Consider the following 20,862-nt stretch of genomic DNA (forward strand, 5'->3'; position numbering starts at 1 on the left):
ATTTCCTACTATTTATTTCATTTACAAGATCATTGCAAAATAAATTCCTTACCTTTTCTGACTCGCAGAATATACAACAAGACCTACAAGTTCGAATAGGCTACCAATCATCCCATCCCCATTTAATTAGACACATTTCACAGTAGTAAATAAGCTATTTCACAGTAGTAAATAAGCTATTTCATGCAGTTTGCTCTCCGCGGAGTTTAGCGGTAGAACAGACTGTTTTCTAGGCTACTTCTGAACACTGAAATTTCGTTTAATAATTTTATAAAACACCACATTGCAGAATACATTTCTCATTCCTTTTCCGGCCATGAGTTCATATTCCCTAAATAGCCATACAACAAATGATCGTGTGCATCCCATTTAATTGGGCCTATCACATGCTGAACAAAATGTGTTGGTCGCATGTTTCATGAGCTGAAATGAAAAATTAAATGAGCATTTCTCCTGGGCCAAGATAATCCATCCACCTGACAGGTGTGGCATATCAAGAAGCTGATTAAACAGCATGATCATTACACAGTTGCACCTTGTGCTGGGGACAAAAGGCCACTTTAAAATGAGGTTTGTCACACAACAAAATGTCTCAATTGGCAAGAGAATTTGCCAGAGAATGTAATGTTAATTTCTCTACCCTAGCTGCCTTCAATGTCGTTTTAGAGAATTTGAATCCAACCGGCCTCACAAATGCAGACCACGTGTAACCAGACCTCCATGTGCCTCTTCACCTGCTGGGAGGGGAAGGGGTGCTGAGTATTTATGTCTGTAATAAAGCCCTTTCGTGGGGAATAACTCATTCTGATTGGCTGGGCCTGGCTCCCCAGTGGGTGGAGCCAGGCCCAGTTTCCCTCCCCAGTCATATGAAATCCATAAATGAAGGCCTAATGAATTTATTTGGACCGATTTCCCTATGTGAATTGTAACTCAGTAAAATCATTGAAGATGTTGCGTTTATACTTTAGTTCAGTATAATTTCAGGTGTCAATACAGAGGACAGGGTGGTTCATATCATACAGCAGAATTTAACAGGTGAGCGGACAGTTGATGTTTTGTGTGTTTAGGCTCCACCGTAGTACATCATTTCCCTAGTAGATCATGTTTCAGAATTCATGGGCAGTGCAGCATATTTATGTTTGGGGAAAGAGTGAATGCAAAACATTAGGGAGCCGTCGAAATGGACACAATTGTTACCAGGAGGAAAATGGGGAGGGTCATGCTTTTTCAATTTCAATCAGGGGGGGGTTTAGTTTGGGGTCTTTTTTATTCCAGGGGAGGGTCATGTAATTTGTAATTGATTCAAAGTCCTATTGCTCGGGGTTTGAGAGTTAGTTGCTTATTTTAGTGTTTTGTGTGTGATGAGGCCTTCATCCCTGATTGTCTGCTGGGCAGCAATATCAAGTGGTTCTAGTGTGGTGTCAATCAAATTACACAGCCCATACTATAGAGCAGTGGTTCTAGTGTGGTCTCAATCAAATTACACAGCCCATACTATAGAGCAGTGGTTCTAGTGTGGTCTCAATCAAATTACACAGCCCATACTATAGACCAGTGGTTCTAGTGTGGTGTCAATCAAATTACACAGCCCATACTATAGAGCAGTGGTTCTAGTGTGGTCTCAATCAAATTACACAGCCCATACTATAGAGCAGTGGTTCTAGTGTGGTCTCAATCAAATTACACAGCCCATACTATAGAGCAGTGGTTCTAGTGTGGTCTCAATCAAATTACACAGCCCATACTATAGAGCAGTGGTTCTAGTGTGGTCTCAATCAAATTACACAGCCCATACTATAGACCAGTGGTTCTAGTGTGGTCTCAATCAAATTACACAGCCCATACTATAGAGCAGTGGTTCTAGTGTGGTGTCAATCAAATTACACAGCCCATACTATAGAGCAGTGGTTCTAGTGTGGTCTCAATCAAATTACACAGCCCATACTATAGAGCAGTGGTTCTAGTGTGGTCTCAATCAAATTACACAGCCCATACTATAGACCAGTGGTTCTAGTGTGGTGTCAATCAAATTACACAGCCCATACTATAGAGCAGTGGTTCTAGTGTGGTCTCAATCAAATTACACAGCCCATACTATAGAGCAGTGGTTCTAGTGTGGTCTCAATCAAATTACACAGCCCATACTATAGAGCAGTGGTTCTAGTGTGGTCTCAATCAAATTACACAGCCCATACTATAGAGCAGTGGTTCTAGTGTGGTCTCAATCAAATTACACAGCCCATACTATAGAGCAGTGGTTCTAGTGTGGTCTCAATCAAATTACACAGCCCATACTATAGAGCAGTGGTTCTAGTGTGGTCTCAATCAAATTACACAGCCCATACTATAGACCAGTGGTTCTAGTGTGGTGTCAATCAAATTACACAGCCCATACTATAGAGCAGTGGTTCTAGTGTGGTCTCAATCAAATTACACAGCCCATACTATAGAGCAGTGGTTCTAGTGTGGTCTCAATCAAATTACACAGCCCATACTATAGAGCAGTGGTTCTAGTGTGGTCTCAATCAAATTACACAGCCCATACTATAGAGCAGTGGTTCTAGTGTGGTCTCAATCAAATTACACAGCCCATACTATAGACCAGTGGTTCTAGTGTGGTCTCAATCAAATTACACAGCCCATACTATAGAGCAGTGGTTCTAGTGTGGTGTCAATCAAATTACACAGCCCATACTATAGAGCAGTGGTTCTAGTGTGGTCTCAATCAAATTACACAGCCCATACTATAGAGCAGTGGTTCTAGTGTGGTCTCAATCAAATTACACAGCCCATACTATAGACCAGTGGTTCTAGTGTGGTGTCAATCAAATTACACAGCCCATACTATAGAGCAGTGGTTCTAGTGTGGTCTCAATCAAATTACACAGCCCATACTATAGAGCAGTGGTTCTAGTGTGGTCTCAATCAAATTACACAGCCCATACTATAGAGCAGTGGTTCTAGTGTGGTCTCAATCAAATTACACAGCCCATACTATAGAGCAGTGGTTCTAGTGTGGTCTCAATCAAATTACACAGCCCATACTATAGAGCAGTGGTTCTAGTGTGGTCTCAATCAAATTACACAGCCCATACTATAGAGCAGTGGTTCTAGTGTGGTCTCAATCAAATTACACAGCCCATACTATAGAGCAGTGGTTCTAGTGTGGTCTCAATCAAATTACACAGCCCATACTATAGACCAGTGGTTCTAGTGTGGTGTCAATCAAATTACACAGCCCATACTATAGAGCAGTGGTTCTAGTGTGGTCTCAATCAAATTACACAGCCCATACTATAGAGCAGTGGTTCTAGTGTGGTCTCAATCAAATTACACAGCCCATACTATAGACCAGTGGTTCTAGTGTGGTGTCAATCAAATTACACAGCCCATACTATAGAGCAGTGGTTCTAGTGTGGTCTCAATCAAATTACACAGCCCATACTATAGAGCAGTGGTTCTAGTGTGGTCTCAATCAAATTACACAGCCCATACTATAGAGCAGTGGTTCTAGTGTGGTCTCAATCAAATTACACAGCCCATACTATAGAGCAGTGGTTCTAGTGTGGTCTCAATCAAATTACACAGCCCATACTATAGAGCAGTGGTTCTAGTGTGGTCTCAATCAAATTACACAGCCCATACTATAGAGCAGTGGTTCTAGTGTGGTCTCAATCAAATTACACAGCCCATACTATAGAGCAGTGGTTCTAGTGTGGTCTCAATCAAATTACACAGCCCATACTATAGAGCAGTGGTTCTAGTGTGGTGTCAATCAAATTACACAGCCCATACTATAGAGCAGTGGTTCTAGTGTGGTCTCAATCAAATTACACAGCCCATACTATAGAGCAGTGGTTCTAGTGTGGTCTCAATCAAATTACACAGCCCATACTATAGAGCAGTGGTTCTAGTGTGGTCTCAATCAAATTACACAGCCCATACTATAGAGCAGTGGTTCTAGTGTGGTGTCAATCAAATTACACAGCCCATACTATAGAGCAGTGGTTCTAGTGTGGTCTCAATCAAATTACACAGCCCATACTATAGAGCAGTGGTTCTAGTGTGGTCTCAATCAAATTACACAGCCCATACTATAGAGCAGTGGTTCTAGTGTGGTCTCAATCAAATTACACAGCCCATACTATAGAGCAGTGGTTCTAGTGTGGTCTCAATCAAATTACACAGCCCATACTATAGAGCAGTGGTTCTAGTGTGGTCTCAATCAAATTACACAGCCCATACTATAGAGCAGTGGTTCTAGTGTGGTCTCAATCAAATTACACAGCCCATACTATAGAGCAGTGGTTCTAGTGTGGTCTCAATCAAATTACACAGCCCATACTATAGAGCAGTGGTTCTAGTGTGGTCTCAATCAAATTACACAGCCCATACTATAGAGCAGTGGTTCTAGTGTGGTCTCAATCAAATTACACAGCCCATACTATAGAGCAGTGGTTCTAGTGTGGTGTCAATCAAATTACACAGCCCATACTATAGAGCAGTGGTTCTAGTGTGGTCTCAATCAAATTACACAGCCCATACTATAGAGCAGTGGTTCTAGTGTGGTCTCAATCAAATTACACAGCCCATACTATAGAGCAGTGGTTCTAGTGTGGTCTCAATCAAATTACACAGCCCATACTATAGAGCAGTGGTTCTAGTGTGGTCTCAATCAAATTACACAGCCCATACTATAGAGCAGTGGTTCTAGTGTGGTCTCAATCAAATTACACAGCCCATACTATAGAGCAGTGGTTCTAGTGTGGTCTCAATCAAATTACACAGCCCATACTATAGAGCAGTGGTTCTAGTGTGGTGTCAATCAAATTACACAGCCCATACTATAGAGCAGTGGTTCTAGTGTGGTCTCAATCAAATTACACAGCCCATACTATAGAGCAGTGGTTCTAGTGTGGTCTCAATCAAATTACACAGCCCATACTATAGAGCAGTGGTTCTAGTGTGGTCTCAATCAAATTACACAGCCCATACTATAGAGCAGTGGTTCTAGTGTGGTCTCAATCAAATTACACAGCCCATACTATAGAGCAGTGGTTCTAGTGTGGTCTCAATCAAATTACACAGCCCATACTATAGAGCAGTGGTTCTAGTGTGGTGTCAATCAAATTACACAGCCCATACTATAGAGCAGTGGTTCTAGTGTGGTCTCAATCAAATTACACAGCCCATACTATAGACCAGTGGTTCTAGTGTGGTCTCAATCAAATTACACAGCCCATACTATAGACCAGTGGTTCTAGTGTGGTCTCAATCAAATTACACAGCCCATACTATAGAGCAGTGGTTCTAGTGTGGTCTCAATCAAATTACACAGCCCATACTATAGAGCAGTGGTTCTAGTGTGGTCTCAATCAAATTACACAGCCCATACTATAGAGCAGTGGTTCTAGTGTGGTCTCAATCAAATTACACAGCCCATACTATAGAGCAGTGGTTCTAGTGTGGTCTCAATCAAATTACACAGCCCATACTATAGAGCAATGGTTCTAGTGTGGTCTCAATCAAATTACACAGCCCATACTATAGAGCAGTGGTTCTAGTGTGGTCTCAATCAAATTACACAGCCCATACTATAGAGCAGTGGTTCTAGTGTGGTCTCAATCAAATTACACAGCCCATACTATAGAGCAGTGGTTCTAGTGTGGTCTCAATCAAATTACACAGCCCATACTATAGAGCAGTGGTTCTAGTGTGGTCTCAATCAAATTACACAGCCCATACTATAGAGCAGTGGTTCTAGTGTGGTCTCAATCAAATTACACAGCCCATACTATAGAGCAGTGGTTCTAGTGTGGTCTCAATCAAATTACACAGCCCATACTATAGAGCAGTGGTTCTAGTGTGGTCTCAATCAAATTACACAGCCCATACTATAGAGCAGTGGTTCTAGTGTGGTGTCAATCAAATTACACAGCCCATACTATAGAGCAGTGGTTCTAGTGTGGTCTCAATCAAATTACACAGCCCATACTATAGAGCAGTGGTTCTAGTGTGGTCTCAATCAAATTACACAGCCCATACTATAGAGCAGTGGTTCTAGTGTGGTCTCAATCAAATTACACAGCCCATACTATAGAGCAGTGGTTCTAGTGTGGTCTCAATCAAATTACACAGCCCATACTATAGAGCAGTGGTTCTAGTGTGGTCTCAATCAAATTACACAGCCCATACTATAGAGCAGTGGTTCTAGTGTGGTCTCAATCAAATTACACAGCCCATACTATAGAGCAGTGGTTCTAGTGTGGTGTCAATCAAATTACACAGCCCATACTATAGAGCAGTGGTTCTAGTGTGGTGTCAATCAAATTACACAGCCCATACTATAGAGCAGTGGTTCTAGTGTGGTCTCAATCAAATTACACAGCCCATACTATAGACCAGTGGTTCTAGTGTGGTGTCAATCAAATTACACAGCCCATACTATAGAGCAGTGGTTCTAGTGTGGTCTCAATCAAATTACACAGCCCATACTATAGAGCAGTGGTTCTAGTGTGGTCTCAATCAAATTACACAGCCCATACTATAGAGCAGTGGTTCTAGTGTGGTCTCAATCAAATTACACAGCCCATACTATAGAGCAGTGGTTCTAGTGTGGTCTCAATCAAATTACACAGCCCATACTATAGAGCAGTGGTTCTAGTGTGGTCTCAATCAAATTACACAGCCCATACTATAGAGCAGTGGTTCTAGTGTGGTCTCAATCAAATTACACAGCCCATACTATAGAGCAGTGGTTCTAGTGTGGTCTCAATCAAATTACACAGCCCATACTATAGAGCAGTGGTTCTAGTGTGGTCTCAATCAAATTACACAGCCCATACTATAGAGCAGTGGTTCTAGTGTGGTGTCAATCAAATTACACAGCCCATACTATAGAGCAGTGGTTCTAGTGTGGTCTCAATCAAATTACACAGCCCATACTATAGAGCAGTGGTTCTAGTGTGGTCTCAATCAAATTACACAGCCCATACTATAGAGCAGTGGTTCTAGTGTGGTCTCAATCAAATTACACAGCCCATACTATAGAGCAGTGGTTCTAGTGTGGTGTCAATCAAATTACACAGCCCATACTATAGAGCAGTGGTTCTAGTGTGGTCTCAATCAAATTACACAGCCCATACTATAGAGCAGTGGTTCTAGTGTGGTCTCAATCAAATTACACAGCCCATACTATAGACCAGTGGTTCTAGTGTGGTGTCAATCAAATTACACAGCCCATACTATAGAGCAGTGGTTCTAGTGTGGTCTCAATCAAATTACACAGCCCATACTATAGAGCAGTGGTTCTAGTGTGGTCTCAATCAAATTACACAGCCCATACTATAGACCAGTGGTTCTAGTGTGGTCTCAATCAAATTACACAGCCCATACTATAGACCAGTGGTTCTAGTGTGGTCTCAATCAAATTACACAGCCCATACTATAGACCAGTGGTTCTAGTGTGGTCTCAATCAAATTACACAGCCCATACTATAGAGCAGTGGTTCTAGTGTGGTCTCAATCAAATTACACAGCCCATACTATAGACCAGTGGTTCTAGTGTGGTCTCAATCAAATTACACAGCCCATACTATAGACCAGTGGTTCTAGTGTGGTCTCAATCAAATTACACAGCCCATACTATAGAGCAGTGGTTCTAGTGTGGTCTCAATCAAATTACACAGCCCATACTACCAGTGGCAGTGGTTCCCCCACAGTACCGTACGCACAGTACCAGTGGTTCCCCCCCCGTGCGTACAGTACCAGTGGTTCCCCCCGTACGTACAGTACCAGTGGTTCCCCCGTACGTACAGTACCAGTGGTTCCCCCCCGTACGTACAGTACCAGTGGTTCCCCCCGTACGTACAGTACCAGTGGTTCCCCCCGTGCGTACAGTACCAGTGGTTCCCCGTGCGTACAGTACCAGTGGTTCCCCCCCGTACGTACAGTACCAGTGGTTCCCCCGTGCGTACAGTACCAGTGGTTCCCCCCGTACGTACAGTACCAGTGGTTCCCCCGTGCGTACAGTACCAGTGGTTCCCCCCCGTACAGTACCAGTGGTTACGTACAGTACCAGTGGTTCCCCCGTGCGTGCAGTACCAGTGGTTCCCCCCGTGCGTACAGTACCAGTGGTTCCCCCGTGCGTACAGTACCAGTGGTTCCCCCCCGTGCGTACAGTACCAGTGGTTCCCCCACGTACAGTACCAGTGGTTCCCCCCCGTGCGTACAGTACCAGTGGTTCCCCCGTGTACGTACAGTACCAGTGGTTCCCCCGTGCGTACAGTACCAGTGGTTCCCCCGTGCGTACAGTACCAGTGGTTCCCCCGTGCGTACAGTACCAGTGGTTCCCCCGTCACGTACAGTACCAGTGGTTCCCCCCGTGCGTGCAGTACCAGTGGTTCCCCCGTGCGTACAGTACCAGTGGTTCCCCCGTGCGTACAGTACCAGTGGTTCCCCCGTACGTACAGTACCAGTGGTTCCCCCGTGCGTACAGTACCAGTGGTTCCCCGTCACGTACAGTACCAGTGGTTCCCCCCGTATGTACAGTACCAGTGGTTCCCCCGTACGTACAGTACCAGTGGTTCCCCCCGTCGTACAGTACCAGTGGTTCCCCCCCCGTGCGTACAGTACCAGTGGTTCCCCCCGTGCGTACAGTACCAGTGGTTCCCCCCGTGCGTGCAGTACCAGTGGTTCCCCCCCGTGCGTACAGTACCAGTGGTTCCCCCGTGCGTACAGTACCAGTGGTTCCCCCCGTGCGTACAGTACCAGTGGTTCCCCCCGTGCGTACAGTACCAGTGGTTCCCCCGCACGTACAGTACCAGTGGTTCCCCCGTGCGTACAGTACCAGTGGTTCCCCCCGTGCGTACAGTACCAGTGGTTCCCCCCGTGCGTACAGTACCAGTGGTTCCCCGTGTACAGTACCAGTGGTTCCCCCGTGCGTACAGTACCAGTGGTTCCCCCGTGCGTACAGTACCAGTGGTTCCCCCCGTGCGTACAGTACCAGTGGTTCCCCCCGTCGTACAGTACCAGTGGTTCCCCCGTATGTACAGTACCAGTGGTTCCCCCCGTGCGTACAGTACCAGTGGTTCCCCCCCGTCGTACAGTACCAGTGGTTCCCCCCCCGTGCGTACAGTACCAGTGGTTCCCCCGTACGTACAGTACCAGTGGTTCCCCGTGCGTACAGTACCAGTGGTTCCCCCCACGTCGTACAGTACCAGTGGTTCCCCCGTACGTACAGTACCAGTGGTTCCCCCTAGTGTGGTCTCAATCAAGTACCAGTGGCCCATACTATAGACCAGTGGTTCCCCCGTATGTACGGTACCAGTGGTTCCCCCGTACGTACGGTACCAGTGGTTCCCCCCGTACGTACGGTACCAGTGGTTCCCCCCGTACGTACAGTACCAGTGGTTCCCCCCGTACGTACAGTACCAGTGGTTCCCCCCGTACGTACAGTACCAGTGGTTCCCCCCCGTACGTACAGTACCAGTGGTTCCCCCCGTACGTACAGTACCAGGCAAAGGTTTGGACACGCCTACACATTTAAGAAGAAATTAACATGTTTTATTTTTCAAAGTAGCCACTCTGCCTTTGACAGCTTTGCACACCCTTACCCTATAAATAACTAGATCAAACTGAGTTCAGAAACCTTAACTGTCATGCGTGGTCCATGTCTCCGTGTGAGTATCTTACATCGAAGCTAGAAAGCATCTCCATCATCAGGATAAGAAGATAACTCCTGTCATAACTAAGTACCACAATATACTGTAGCAGACGCTTTGTATCTAAAGTTGGCTACAGAGCTGTACAATAAAACACAGTTATGGGTGTTTGTGTGTCTGGTCAGTGTGTGTCCAGTGGGACCCATGGTCTGTAGGAGGGGGTGTGTCACACTGTTCCCACGGGGCGAGCCATCTGAGCCCCAACCCAGGACGTCAACTGGGTGGAATCATTACGGAAAGTGTTTAACAACCAAACCAAATGGGGAGGGACCTACCTGGATGTGTTCAATAGAAACTTGTTTGGAGTAAATGCTTTCTGTTGCAAAACGTTTAGATTACCATCCAGGTTGCAGTACCACAGCCTGGGCGGCCTGATGGTGATGGTCGTTGTTCTGGTGACGGCAAAGTGCTTGTCAAGAGGTTAACAACCAGGAAGAGGACTGACCGTGAGAGCAGAGCCACAACATGAATCTCCTTTGACTTTCAATTTCAGAAAATGTGTATAAAAAGTGTATACCAATATTTCCTAAACACCTGGAGGATGCCACTTGATCCACCAGCCATTCCACTTGTTCTATTCCACCACCAGCACACCTGGGTCTGCTTCAGCAGAGTAAACAGTGAAACAGCAAAGAGTCTCTGAGAATAAGGGAACTAAGCGGTCAAAAATTAGAGGGACCTGGCCGAATTTGGGTTATGAAACATTTTGTATGGACTAATGACCCAGCTGTGTTAAGGAAATCAAGAGGGGGTGAAAGCTGAACTGTGCCAAGTAAAACATCTTGCGCAATGACCAACCCACAAGACCTAAAACTATCCCCCCCAAATAAATTTGCAGCAAGAGGAATAGCCACATTTATCCAATAGTTGGGACCATATTACCTTGTTCTCACATCACTTGTCATGACATGCTTTCAGTAAGTGACTTTCTGTTCTCAAACATCCCCCTCCATCCCATCCAGTTGCAGCAACAGCACATCCCCCTCCATCCCACCAGTCGCTCAGCAACAGCACATTGTTCTCCATCCCAACAGTCGCTCAGCTCAGCACATCCCCCTCCATCCCACCAGTCGCCAGCAACAGCACATCCCCCTCCATCCCACAGTCGCCAGCAACAGACATCCCCCTCCATCCCAATTTCAGCAACAACCTGCCTCAAAGTAAAATGAATAGATGGTATACCAATATTTTAAAACCTGGAGGCCAGCCCAAAAACCTGCAACCAACATTTTGTTTTCAAAGTAGCCTAATTTACAGGAACACTAAACATAGAAACCCTGGTCGTGTGCCTTTTTCAGGGTCAGAGTTGTAGCAGGGAGAGTAATACCATTACCAACCACACCACACCAACCACACTACACCAACACAACCACACCAACACAACCACAACCAGCCCATTTAGTGGATGAAATCACTCAACATTTATTATACAGAAAAACCATCTGATCCGGTTGTGTTCCGAAGCGTTCTGGGGTTAGAGGTCAGTGGTCAGACTTCTTCGGGGGGAAGAGAGCGTACTCTACAGTCAGAGCCACAGCGAAGGCAGCAAAGCCCCATTTAAAGCCCCTCAGCATCACGTCTCCCAGGGATACAGGACGACTGAAGCCTCCCACGTACCTCCACACCTCATTACTGTGGGAGAGAGAAACATCAGTATCACACAGAGCCTTCGGAATGTATTCAGACCGCTTGACTTGTCCCACAATCTACACACGATACCCCGCAACGACGCCGCGATACCCCGCAACGACGCCGCGATACCCCGCAACGACGCCACAATACCCCGTCATTTATTTCAAATAAAAACAACTGAAATATTACATAAGTATTCAGACCCCTTACTCAGTACCTTGCTGAAGCATCTTTGGCAGCAATTACAGCCTCGAGTCTTCTTGGGTATGACGCTACAAGCTTGACACACCCGTATTTGGGGAGTTTCTCCCATTCTTCTCTGCAGATCCTCTCAAGCTCTGTCAGGTTAGATGGGGAGCGTCGCTACACAGCTATTTTCAGCTCTCTCCAGGTCTCTCCAAGTCCAGGCTCTGGCTGGGCCACTCAAAGACATTCAGAGACTTGTCCCGAAGCCACTCCTGGGTTGTCTTGGCTGTGCTTAGGGTCGTAGTTCTGTTGGAAGGTGAACCTTCGCCCCAGTCTGAGGTCCTGAGCGCTCTGGAGCAGGTGTTCATCGAGGATCTCTACACTTGGCTCTGTTCATCTTTGCCTCGATCCTGACTAGTCTCTCAGTCCTTGCCTCTGGAAAACATCCCCACAGCATGATGCTGCCACAACCATGCTTCACCATAGGGATGGTGTCAGGTTTCCTCTAGATGTGACACCTGCCAATCTGACCAAAGAGTTCAATCTTGGTCTCATCAGACCAGAAAATCTTGTTCCTCATGGTCTGAGAGTCCTTTAGGTGCCTTTTGGCAAACCCCAAGCGGGCTGTCATGTGCCTTTTACTAAGGAGTGGCTTCCTTCTGGCCACTATCATTTAGGCCTGATAGCAAAAGTAGCAATAGCAAAAGTTCTGAATGCTTATGTAAGTAAGGTATCCATTTTTCTATTTTTAATGAATTTATAAACATTTCTAAAAACCTGTTTCGCTGTCATTATGGGGTATTGTGTGTAGATTGCTGGGGGGTTTTATATATTTTTAAAATCCATTTTAGAACAAGGTTGTAATTTAACAAAATGTGGAAAAAGTCAAGGGGTCTGAATACTTTCTGAAGGCACTGTACATGTACACATCTCTAAAGCAACGATCTGCCTCTCTCTCACCGTGCCCATGGGTCCTTCAGTCCTCTAGCTGCCAGCCTCTGCTGTGTGAACTCCAGAGGCGTTCCCTCGACCTTCCACTGCTTAAAGTCTGGCAGGTTTAATTTACTGCCGTGGTCTCCTCCCATCCTAACACACAGCGTCAGGGGGGTTGAGTTGTGGAACTAGCTAGCTAAATTAGTTGATGAAAGCATACAGGACACACCACAGATTGTAAGAATATTTCATAGTACCATAGAGATGTTAGGTTTCCATGATCAGATACTCTTGGATTGTACTGTAGTTAGCTAGATAACTAGCACAGCCTGCCGACTAGGGAGCTAGCAAGCTAGTTAGCCTGCTTTTAACATTAGCAGAGGACCTCGGGAAGCAGCAATGACACATTTAACCATGAAACAATTACATCTAAGTCTTCAGTAGTACAACATATTTATATATCAAACACTTACGTTTTATTTCATGTTTTTGCAATAGTATAAACGCGTAACGGTTGTACCTGTCTGTTTGTGACCTCTGTTGTGGATGAAGCACTTCGACAATTGCATCTGATGTACGGCACTGCTACGGTACACGAAAGAGACCACACTTAGTACGTCTTAGACTTTTGTCGGAGCGCAAACAATCCAGTGTATTTTTCGGTCAGAATCATAGTCTGGACAGAACGAGGGATGTACATTCCCTTTCAAGGCGACACGGGAACGATACGTTTTAGTTTGAAGTGCTTCAGTTTGATTAGGGGACGAATCGTTGCATTAACATATGTTATATTTATTAAACTAGGCAAGTTAGGTAAGACCAGATACTTATTAGCAATGACCGCCCACCCCGGACCACGCTGGGCCCAATTGTGCGCAACCCTATGGGACTCCCAATCACGGCCGGTTGTGATACAGCCTGGATTCGAACCAAGGAGCCTGTAGTGTCGCCTCTAGCACTAAAACGCAGTGCCTTAGACCGCTGAACCAGGGAGTCTGTAGTGACACCTCTAGCACTAAAACGCAGTGCCTTAGACCGCTGAACCAGGGAGTCTGTAGTGACACCTCTAGCGCTAAAACGCAGTGCCTTAGACCGCTGAACCAGGGAGTCTGTAAATCAAATCAAATTGTATTTGTCACATACACATGGTTAGCAGATGTTAATGCGAGTGTAGCGAAATGCTTGTGCTTCTAGTTCCGACAATGCAGTAATAACCAACAAGTAATCTAACTAACAATTCCTAAACTACTGTCTTATACACAGTGTAAGGGGATAAAGAATATGTACATAAGGATATATGAATGAGTGATGGTACAGAGCAGCATAGGCAAGATACAGTAGATGGTATCGAGTACAGTATATACATATGAGATGAGTATGTAAACAAAGTGGCATAGTTAAAGTGGCTAGTGATACATGTATTACATAAGGATGCAGTCGATGAGTACAGTATATACATATGCATATGAGATGAATAATGTAGGGTAAGTAACATTATATAAGGTAGCATTGTTTAAAGTGGCTAGTGATATCTTTACATAATTTCCCATCAATTCCCATTATTAAAGTGGCTGGAGTTGAGTCAGTGTCAGTGTGTTGGCAGCAGCCACTCAATGTTAGTGGTGGCTGTTTAACAGTCTGATGGCCTTGAGATAGAAGCTGTTTTTCAGTCTCTCGGTCCCAGCTTTGATGCACCTGTACTGACCTCGCCTTCTGGATGATAGCGGGGTGAACAGGCAGTGGCTCGGGTGGTTGATGTCCTTGATGATCTTTATGGCCTTCCTGTAACATCGGGTGGTGTAGCTGTACTGGAGGGCAGGTAGTTTGCCCCCGGTGATGCGTTGTGCAGACCTCACTACCCTCTGGAGAGCCTTACGTTTGAGGGTGGAGCAGTTGCCGTACCAGGCGGTGATACAGCCCGCCAGGATGCTCTTGATTGTGCATCTGTAGAAGTTTGTGAGTGCTTTTGGTGACAAGCCGAATTTCTTCAGCCTCCTGAGGTTGAAGAGGCACTGCTGCGCCTTCTTCACGATGCTGTCTGTGTGAGTGGACCAATTCAGTTTGTCTGTGATGTGTATGCCGAGGAACTTAAAACTTGCTACTCTCTCCACTACTGTTCCATCGATGTGGATAGGGGGGTGTTCCCTCTGCTGTTTCCTGAAGTCCACGATCATCTCCTTAGTTTTGTTGACGTTGAGTGAGGTTATTTTCCTGACACCACACTCCGAGGGCCCTCACCTCCTCCCTGTAGGCTGTCTCGTCGTTGTTGGTGATCAAGCCTAGCACTGTTGTGTCGTCCGCAAACTTGATGATTGAGTTGGAGGCGTGCGTGGCCACGCAGTCGTGGGTGAACAGGGAGTACAGGAGAGGGCTCAGAACGCACCCTTGTGGGGCCCCAGTGTTGAGGATCAGCGGGGAGGAGATGTTGTTACCTACCCTCACCACCTGGGGGCGGCCCGTCAGGAAGTCCAGTACCCAGTTGCACAGGGCGGGGTCGAGACCCAGGGTCTCGAGCTTGATGACGAGCTTGGAGGTTACTATGGTGTTGAATGCCGAGCTGTAGTCGATGAACAGCATTCTCACATAGGTATTCCTCTTGTCCAGATGGGTTAGGGCAGTGTGCAGTGTGGTTGAGATTGCATCGTCTGTGGACCTATTTGAGCGGTAGTGACACCTCTAGCGCTAAAACGCAGTGCCTTAGACCGCTGAACCAGGGAGTCTGTAGTGACACCTCTAGCACTAAAACGCAGTGTCTTAGACCGCTGTGATTGACCAGAGCCGTCATCCCCTCACGGCCTCCACTGGGGCGGATGTGATTGACCAGAGCCGTCATCCCCTCACGGCCTCCACTGGGGCGATGTGATTGACCAGAGCCGTCATCCCCTCACGGCCTCCACTGGGGCGATGTGATTGACCAGAGCCGTCATCCCCTCACGGCCTCCACTGAGGCGATGTGATTGACCAGAGCTGTCATGCCCTCACAGCCTCCACTGGGGCGATGTGATTGACCAGAGCCGTCATCCCCTCACGGCCTCCACTGAGGCGATGTGATTGACCAGAGCTGTCATGCCCTCACAGACTCCACTGGGGCGGATGTGATTGACCAGAGCCGTCATATAATGTATAATGTAATGTAAAATAATGTAATATAATGTATGTAATGTAATATAATATAAAATAATGTAATGTAAAATAATGTAATATAATATAATGTAAAATGATGTAATGTAAAATAATGTAATATAATGTATGTAATGTAATATAATATAATATAATGTAATATAATGTATGCAATGTAATATAATGTAAAATAATGTAATATAATATAATGTAAAATAATGTAATATAATGCAAAATAATGTAATGTAAAATAATGTAATGTATGTAATGTAATATAATGTAAAAGAATGTAATATAATGTAAAAGAATGTAATGTAAAATAATGTAATGTATGTAATGTAATATAAAATAATGTAATATAATGTAAAATAAATAATGTAATGTAAATATGTCATGTAAATGTAATGTAATGTAATATGTAAAATAATAATATAATGTAAATAATGTAATATAATGTAAAATAATGTAATATAATGTAAAATAATGTAATGTAAAATAATAATAATGTAATAATGTATGTAATGTAATATAATGTAAAATTTAATATAATGTAAAATAATAAATGTAAAATGTAATATAATGTAAAATAATGTAATATAATGTAAAATATGTAATGTAAAATAATGTAATATAATGTAAAATAATGTAATGTAATGTAATATAATGTAATGTAATATAATGTATGTAATGTAATAATAATGTAATATAATGTAATATAATGTAAAATAATGTAATATAATGTAATATAATGAATATAATGTAATATAATAATGTAATGTAATATAATAATATAATGTAATATAATGTAAAATAATGTAATATAAATATAATATAATGTAAAATAATGTAATATAATGTAAAATAATGTAATGTAAAATAATGTAATGTATGTAATGTAATATAATGTAAAATAATGTAAAATGTAATGTACTGTAAAATAATGTAATATAATGTATGTAATGTAAAATAATGTAATATAAAATAATGTAATATAATGTAATGTAATATAATGTAGTATAATATAATGTAATATAATGTAATATAATGTAATGTAATATAATGTAATATAATGAATATAATGTAATATAATGTAAAATAATGTAATATAATATAATGTAAAATGTAAAATGTAATATAATATATTATAATGTAATATAATATAATGTAAAATAATGTAATGTAATGTAAAATAATATAATGTATGTAATGTAATATAATGTAAAATAATGTAATATAATGTATGTAATGTAATATAATTTAATATAATGTATGTAATGTAATATAATGTAAAATAATGTACAATGTAATGTAATGTAAAATAATGTAATAAAATGTATGTAATGTAATATAATGTAAAAATGTAATATAATGTAAAATAAGGTAATGTAAAATAATGTAAAATAATGTAATGTAAAATAATATAATGTAATGTAATATAATGTAAAATTATGTAATATAATGTAAAATAATGTAATATAATGTAAAATAATGTAATGTAAAATAATGTACAATGTAATGTAATGTAAAATAATGTAATATAATGTATGTCATGTAATATAAGTAACATTTAATATAATGTAAAATAATGTACAATGTCATGTACTGTAAAATAATGCAATATAATGTATGTAATATAATATAAAATAATGTCATATAATGTAATGTAAAATAATATAATGTATGTAATGTAATATAATGTAAAATAATGTATGTAATGTAAAATAATGTAATATAATGTATGTAATGTAAAATAATGTAATATAAAATAATGTAATGTAATATAATGTAATGTAATATAATGTAATGTAAAATAATGTAATATAATGTAATATAATGAATATAATGTAATATAATGTAATATAATATAATGTAAAATGTAATATAATGTAATATAATATAATGTAAAATAATGTAATATAATGTAAAATAATGTAATGTAAAATAATATTATGTATGTAATGCAATATAATGTAAAATAATGTAATGTAAAATAATATAATGTATGTAATGTAATATAATGTGAAATAATGTATGTAATGTAATATAATGTAAAATAATGTAATATAATGTATGTAATGTAATATAATGTAAAATAATGTAATATAATGTAATGTAAAATAATGTAATATATAATGTAATGTAATATAATGTATAATATAATGTAATATAATGAATATAATGTAATAATAATGTAATATAATGTAATGTAAAATAATGTAATGTAAAATAATATAATGTATGTAATGTAATATAATGTAAAATATAAATGTAATGTAATATAATGTAAAATAATGTAATATAATGTATGTAATGTAAAATAATGTAATATAAAATACTGTAATGTAATATAATGTAATGTAATATAATGTAGTATAATATAATGAATATAATGTAATATAATAATGTAATGTAAAATAATGTAAAATAATGTAATATAATGTAATATAATGAATATAATGTAATATAATGTAATATAATATAATGTAAAATGTAATATAATGTAATATAATATATTATAATGTAATATAATATGTAAAATAATGTAAAATAATGTCATATAATGTGAAATAATGTAATGTAAAATAATATAATGTATGTAATGTAAAATAATGTAATATAATGTATGTAATGTAATATAATGTAAAATAATGTAATATAATGTATGTAATGTAAAATAATGTAATATAAAATAATGTAATGTAATATAATGTAGTATAATATAATGTAATATAATGTAATATAATGAATATAATGTAATATAATAATGTAATATAATGTAATGTAAAATAATGTAATATAATGAATATAATGTAAAATAATGTAATATAATATAATGTAAAATGTAATATAATGTAATATAATATATTATAATGTAATATAATATAATGTAAAATAATGTAATGTAAAATAATATAATGTATGTAATGTAATATAATGTAAAATAATGTAATATAATATAATGTATGTAATTTAATATAATGTAAAATAAGGTAATGTAATATAATATAATGAATGTAATGTAATATAATGTAAAATAATGTAATATAATGTAAAATAATGTAATGTAAAATAATATGTATGTAATGTAATATAATGTAAAATTATGTAATATAATGTAAAATAATGTAAGATAATATAATATATGTAATGTAATATAATGTAAAATAATGTAATGTAAAATAATGTAATATAATATAATGTAAAATAATGTTATGTAAAATAATGTTATGTAATATAATGTAAAATAATGTAATATAATGTAATGTAAAATAATGTAATGTAATATAATGTAAAATGTAATATAATATAATATAATATAAAATTATGTAATATAATGTAATATAATGTAATATAATGAATATAATGTAATATAATGTAATATAAAATAATGTAATATAATGAATATAATGTAATGTAAAATAATGTAATATAATATATTATAATGTAATATAATGTAAAATAATGTAATATAATGTAAAATAATGTAATGTAAAATAATATAATGTATGTAATGTAATATAATGTAAAATAATGTAATATAATGTAATGGAAAATAATGTAATGTAATATAATGTAAAATAATGTAATATAATGTAATATAATATAATGTAGTATAATATAATGTAACAAAAAGTAATGTAATGTAAAATAATGTAATATAATGAATATTATATAATGTAATGTAAAGTAATATAATGTAAAATAATGTAATATAATATAATGTAAAATAATGTAATATAATATAATGTAAAATAATGTATGTAATATAATGTAAAATAATGTAATATAATGTAAAATAATGTAATGTAATATAATGTAAAATAATGTAATATAATGTAATATAAAATAATGTAATATAAAATAATGGAATAATGTATGTAACGTAATATAATGTAAAATAATGTATGTAATGTAATATAATGTAAAATAATGTAATATAATGTATGTAATGTAATATAATGTAAAATAATGTAATATAATGTATGTAATGTAAAATAATGTAATGTAATGTAATATAATGTAGTATAATATAATGTAATATAATGAATATAATGTAATATAATAATGTAATATAATGTAAAATAATGTAATATAATGAATATAATGTAAAATAATGTAATATAATATAATGTAAAATGTAATATAATGTAATATAATATATTATAATGTAATATAATATAATGTAAAATAATGTAATGTAATGTAAAATAATATAATGTATGTAATGTAATATAATGTAAAATAATGTAATATAATATAATGTATGTAATGTAATATAATGTAAAATTATGTAATATAATGTAAAATAATGTAAGATAATATAATATATGTAATGTAATATAATGTAAAATAATGTAATGTAAAATAATGTAATGTAATATAATGTAAAATGTAATATAATATAATATAAAATTATGTAATATAATGTAATGTAATATAATGTAATATAATGAATATAATGTAATATAAAATAATGTAATATAATGAATATAATGTAATGTAAAATAATGTAATATAATATATTATAATGTAATATAATGTAAAATAATGTAATATAATGTAAAATAATGTAATGTAAAATCATGTAATGTAATATAATGTAAAATAATGTAATATAATGTAATATAATGTAATGGAAAATAATGTAATGTAATATAATGTAAAATAATGTAATATAATGTAATATAATATAATGTAGTATAATATAATGTAACAAAAAGTAATGTAATGTAAAATAATGTAATATAATGAATATTATATAATGTAATGTAAAGTAATATAATGTAAAATAATGTAATATAATATAATGTAAAATAATGTATGTAATATAATGTAAAATAATGTAATATAATGTAAAATAATGTAATGTAATATAATGTAAAATAATGTAATATAATGTAATATAAAATAATGTAATATAAAATAATGGAATAATGTATGTAACGTAATATAATGTAAAATAATGTATGTAATGTAATATAATGTAAAATAATGTAATATAATGTATGTAATGTAATATAATGTAAAATAATGTAATATAATGTATGTAATGTAAAATAATGTAATGTAATGTAATATAATGTAGTATAATATAATGTAATATAATGAATATAATGTAATATAATAATGTAATATAATGTAAAATAATGTAATATAATGAATATAATGTAAAATAATGTAATATAATATAATGTAAAATGTAATATAATGTAATATAATATATTATAATGTAATATAATATAATGTAAAATAATGTAATGTAATGTAA

The 20,862-nt window shown here is 37.5% G+C and overlaps 1 protein-coding gene across 3 annotated transcripts; it reads right to left on the reverse strand.

The window, feature by feature from the left end:
- Nucleotides 1-11,119: 11,119 nt before the first annotated feature.
- ndufb3 (NADH:ubiquinone oxidoreductase subunit B3) lies at nt 11,120-13,093 on the reverse strand. 3 transcript variants are annotated; one of them, XM_064927034.1, is made up of 3 exons: nt 12,994-13,093; nt 12,501-12,626; nt 11,120-11,354 (listed from the first exon to the last, which is right to left on the reverse strand). In XM_064927034.1, the coding sequence occupies exons 2-3, from the start codon at nt 12,623-12,625 to the stop codon at nt 11,204-11,206; spliced, it is 276 nt and encodes a 91-aa protein (XP_064783106.1). In that variant the 5' UTR covers nt 12,626; nt 12,994-13,093; the 3' UTR covers nt 11,120-11,203. The 3 variants fall into 3 exon arrangements, with proteins under 3 accessions (XP_064783106.1, XP_064783114.1, XP_064783101.1); XM_064927042.1 differs by having other exon boundaries at nt 12,501-12,669; nt 12,994-13,058; XM_064927029.1 differs by having other exon boundaries at nt 12,947-13,048.
- Nucleotides 13,094-20,862: the final 7,769 nt, after the last annotated feature.

Source organism: Oncorhynchus masou, chromosome 3 (assembly GCF_036934945.1).
Source record: "Oncorhynchus masou masou isolate Uvic2021 chromosome 3, UVic_Omas_1.1, whole genome shotgun sequence".
NCBI classification, from domain to species: domain Eukaryota; kingdom Metazoa; phylum Chordata; class Actinopteri; order Salmoniformes; family Salmonidae; genus Oncorhynchus; species Oncorhynchus masou.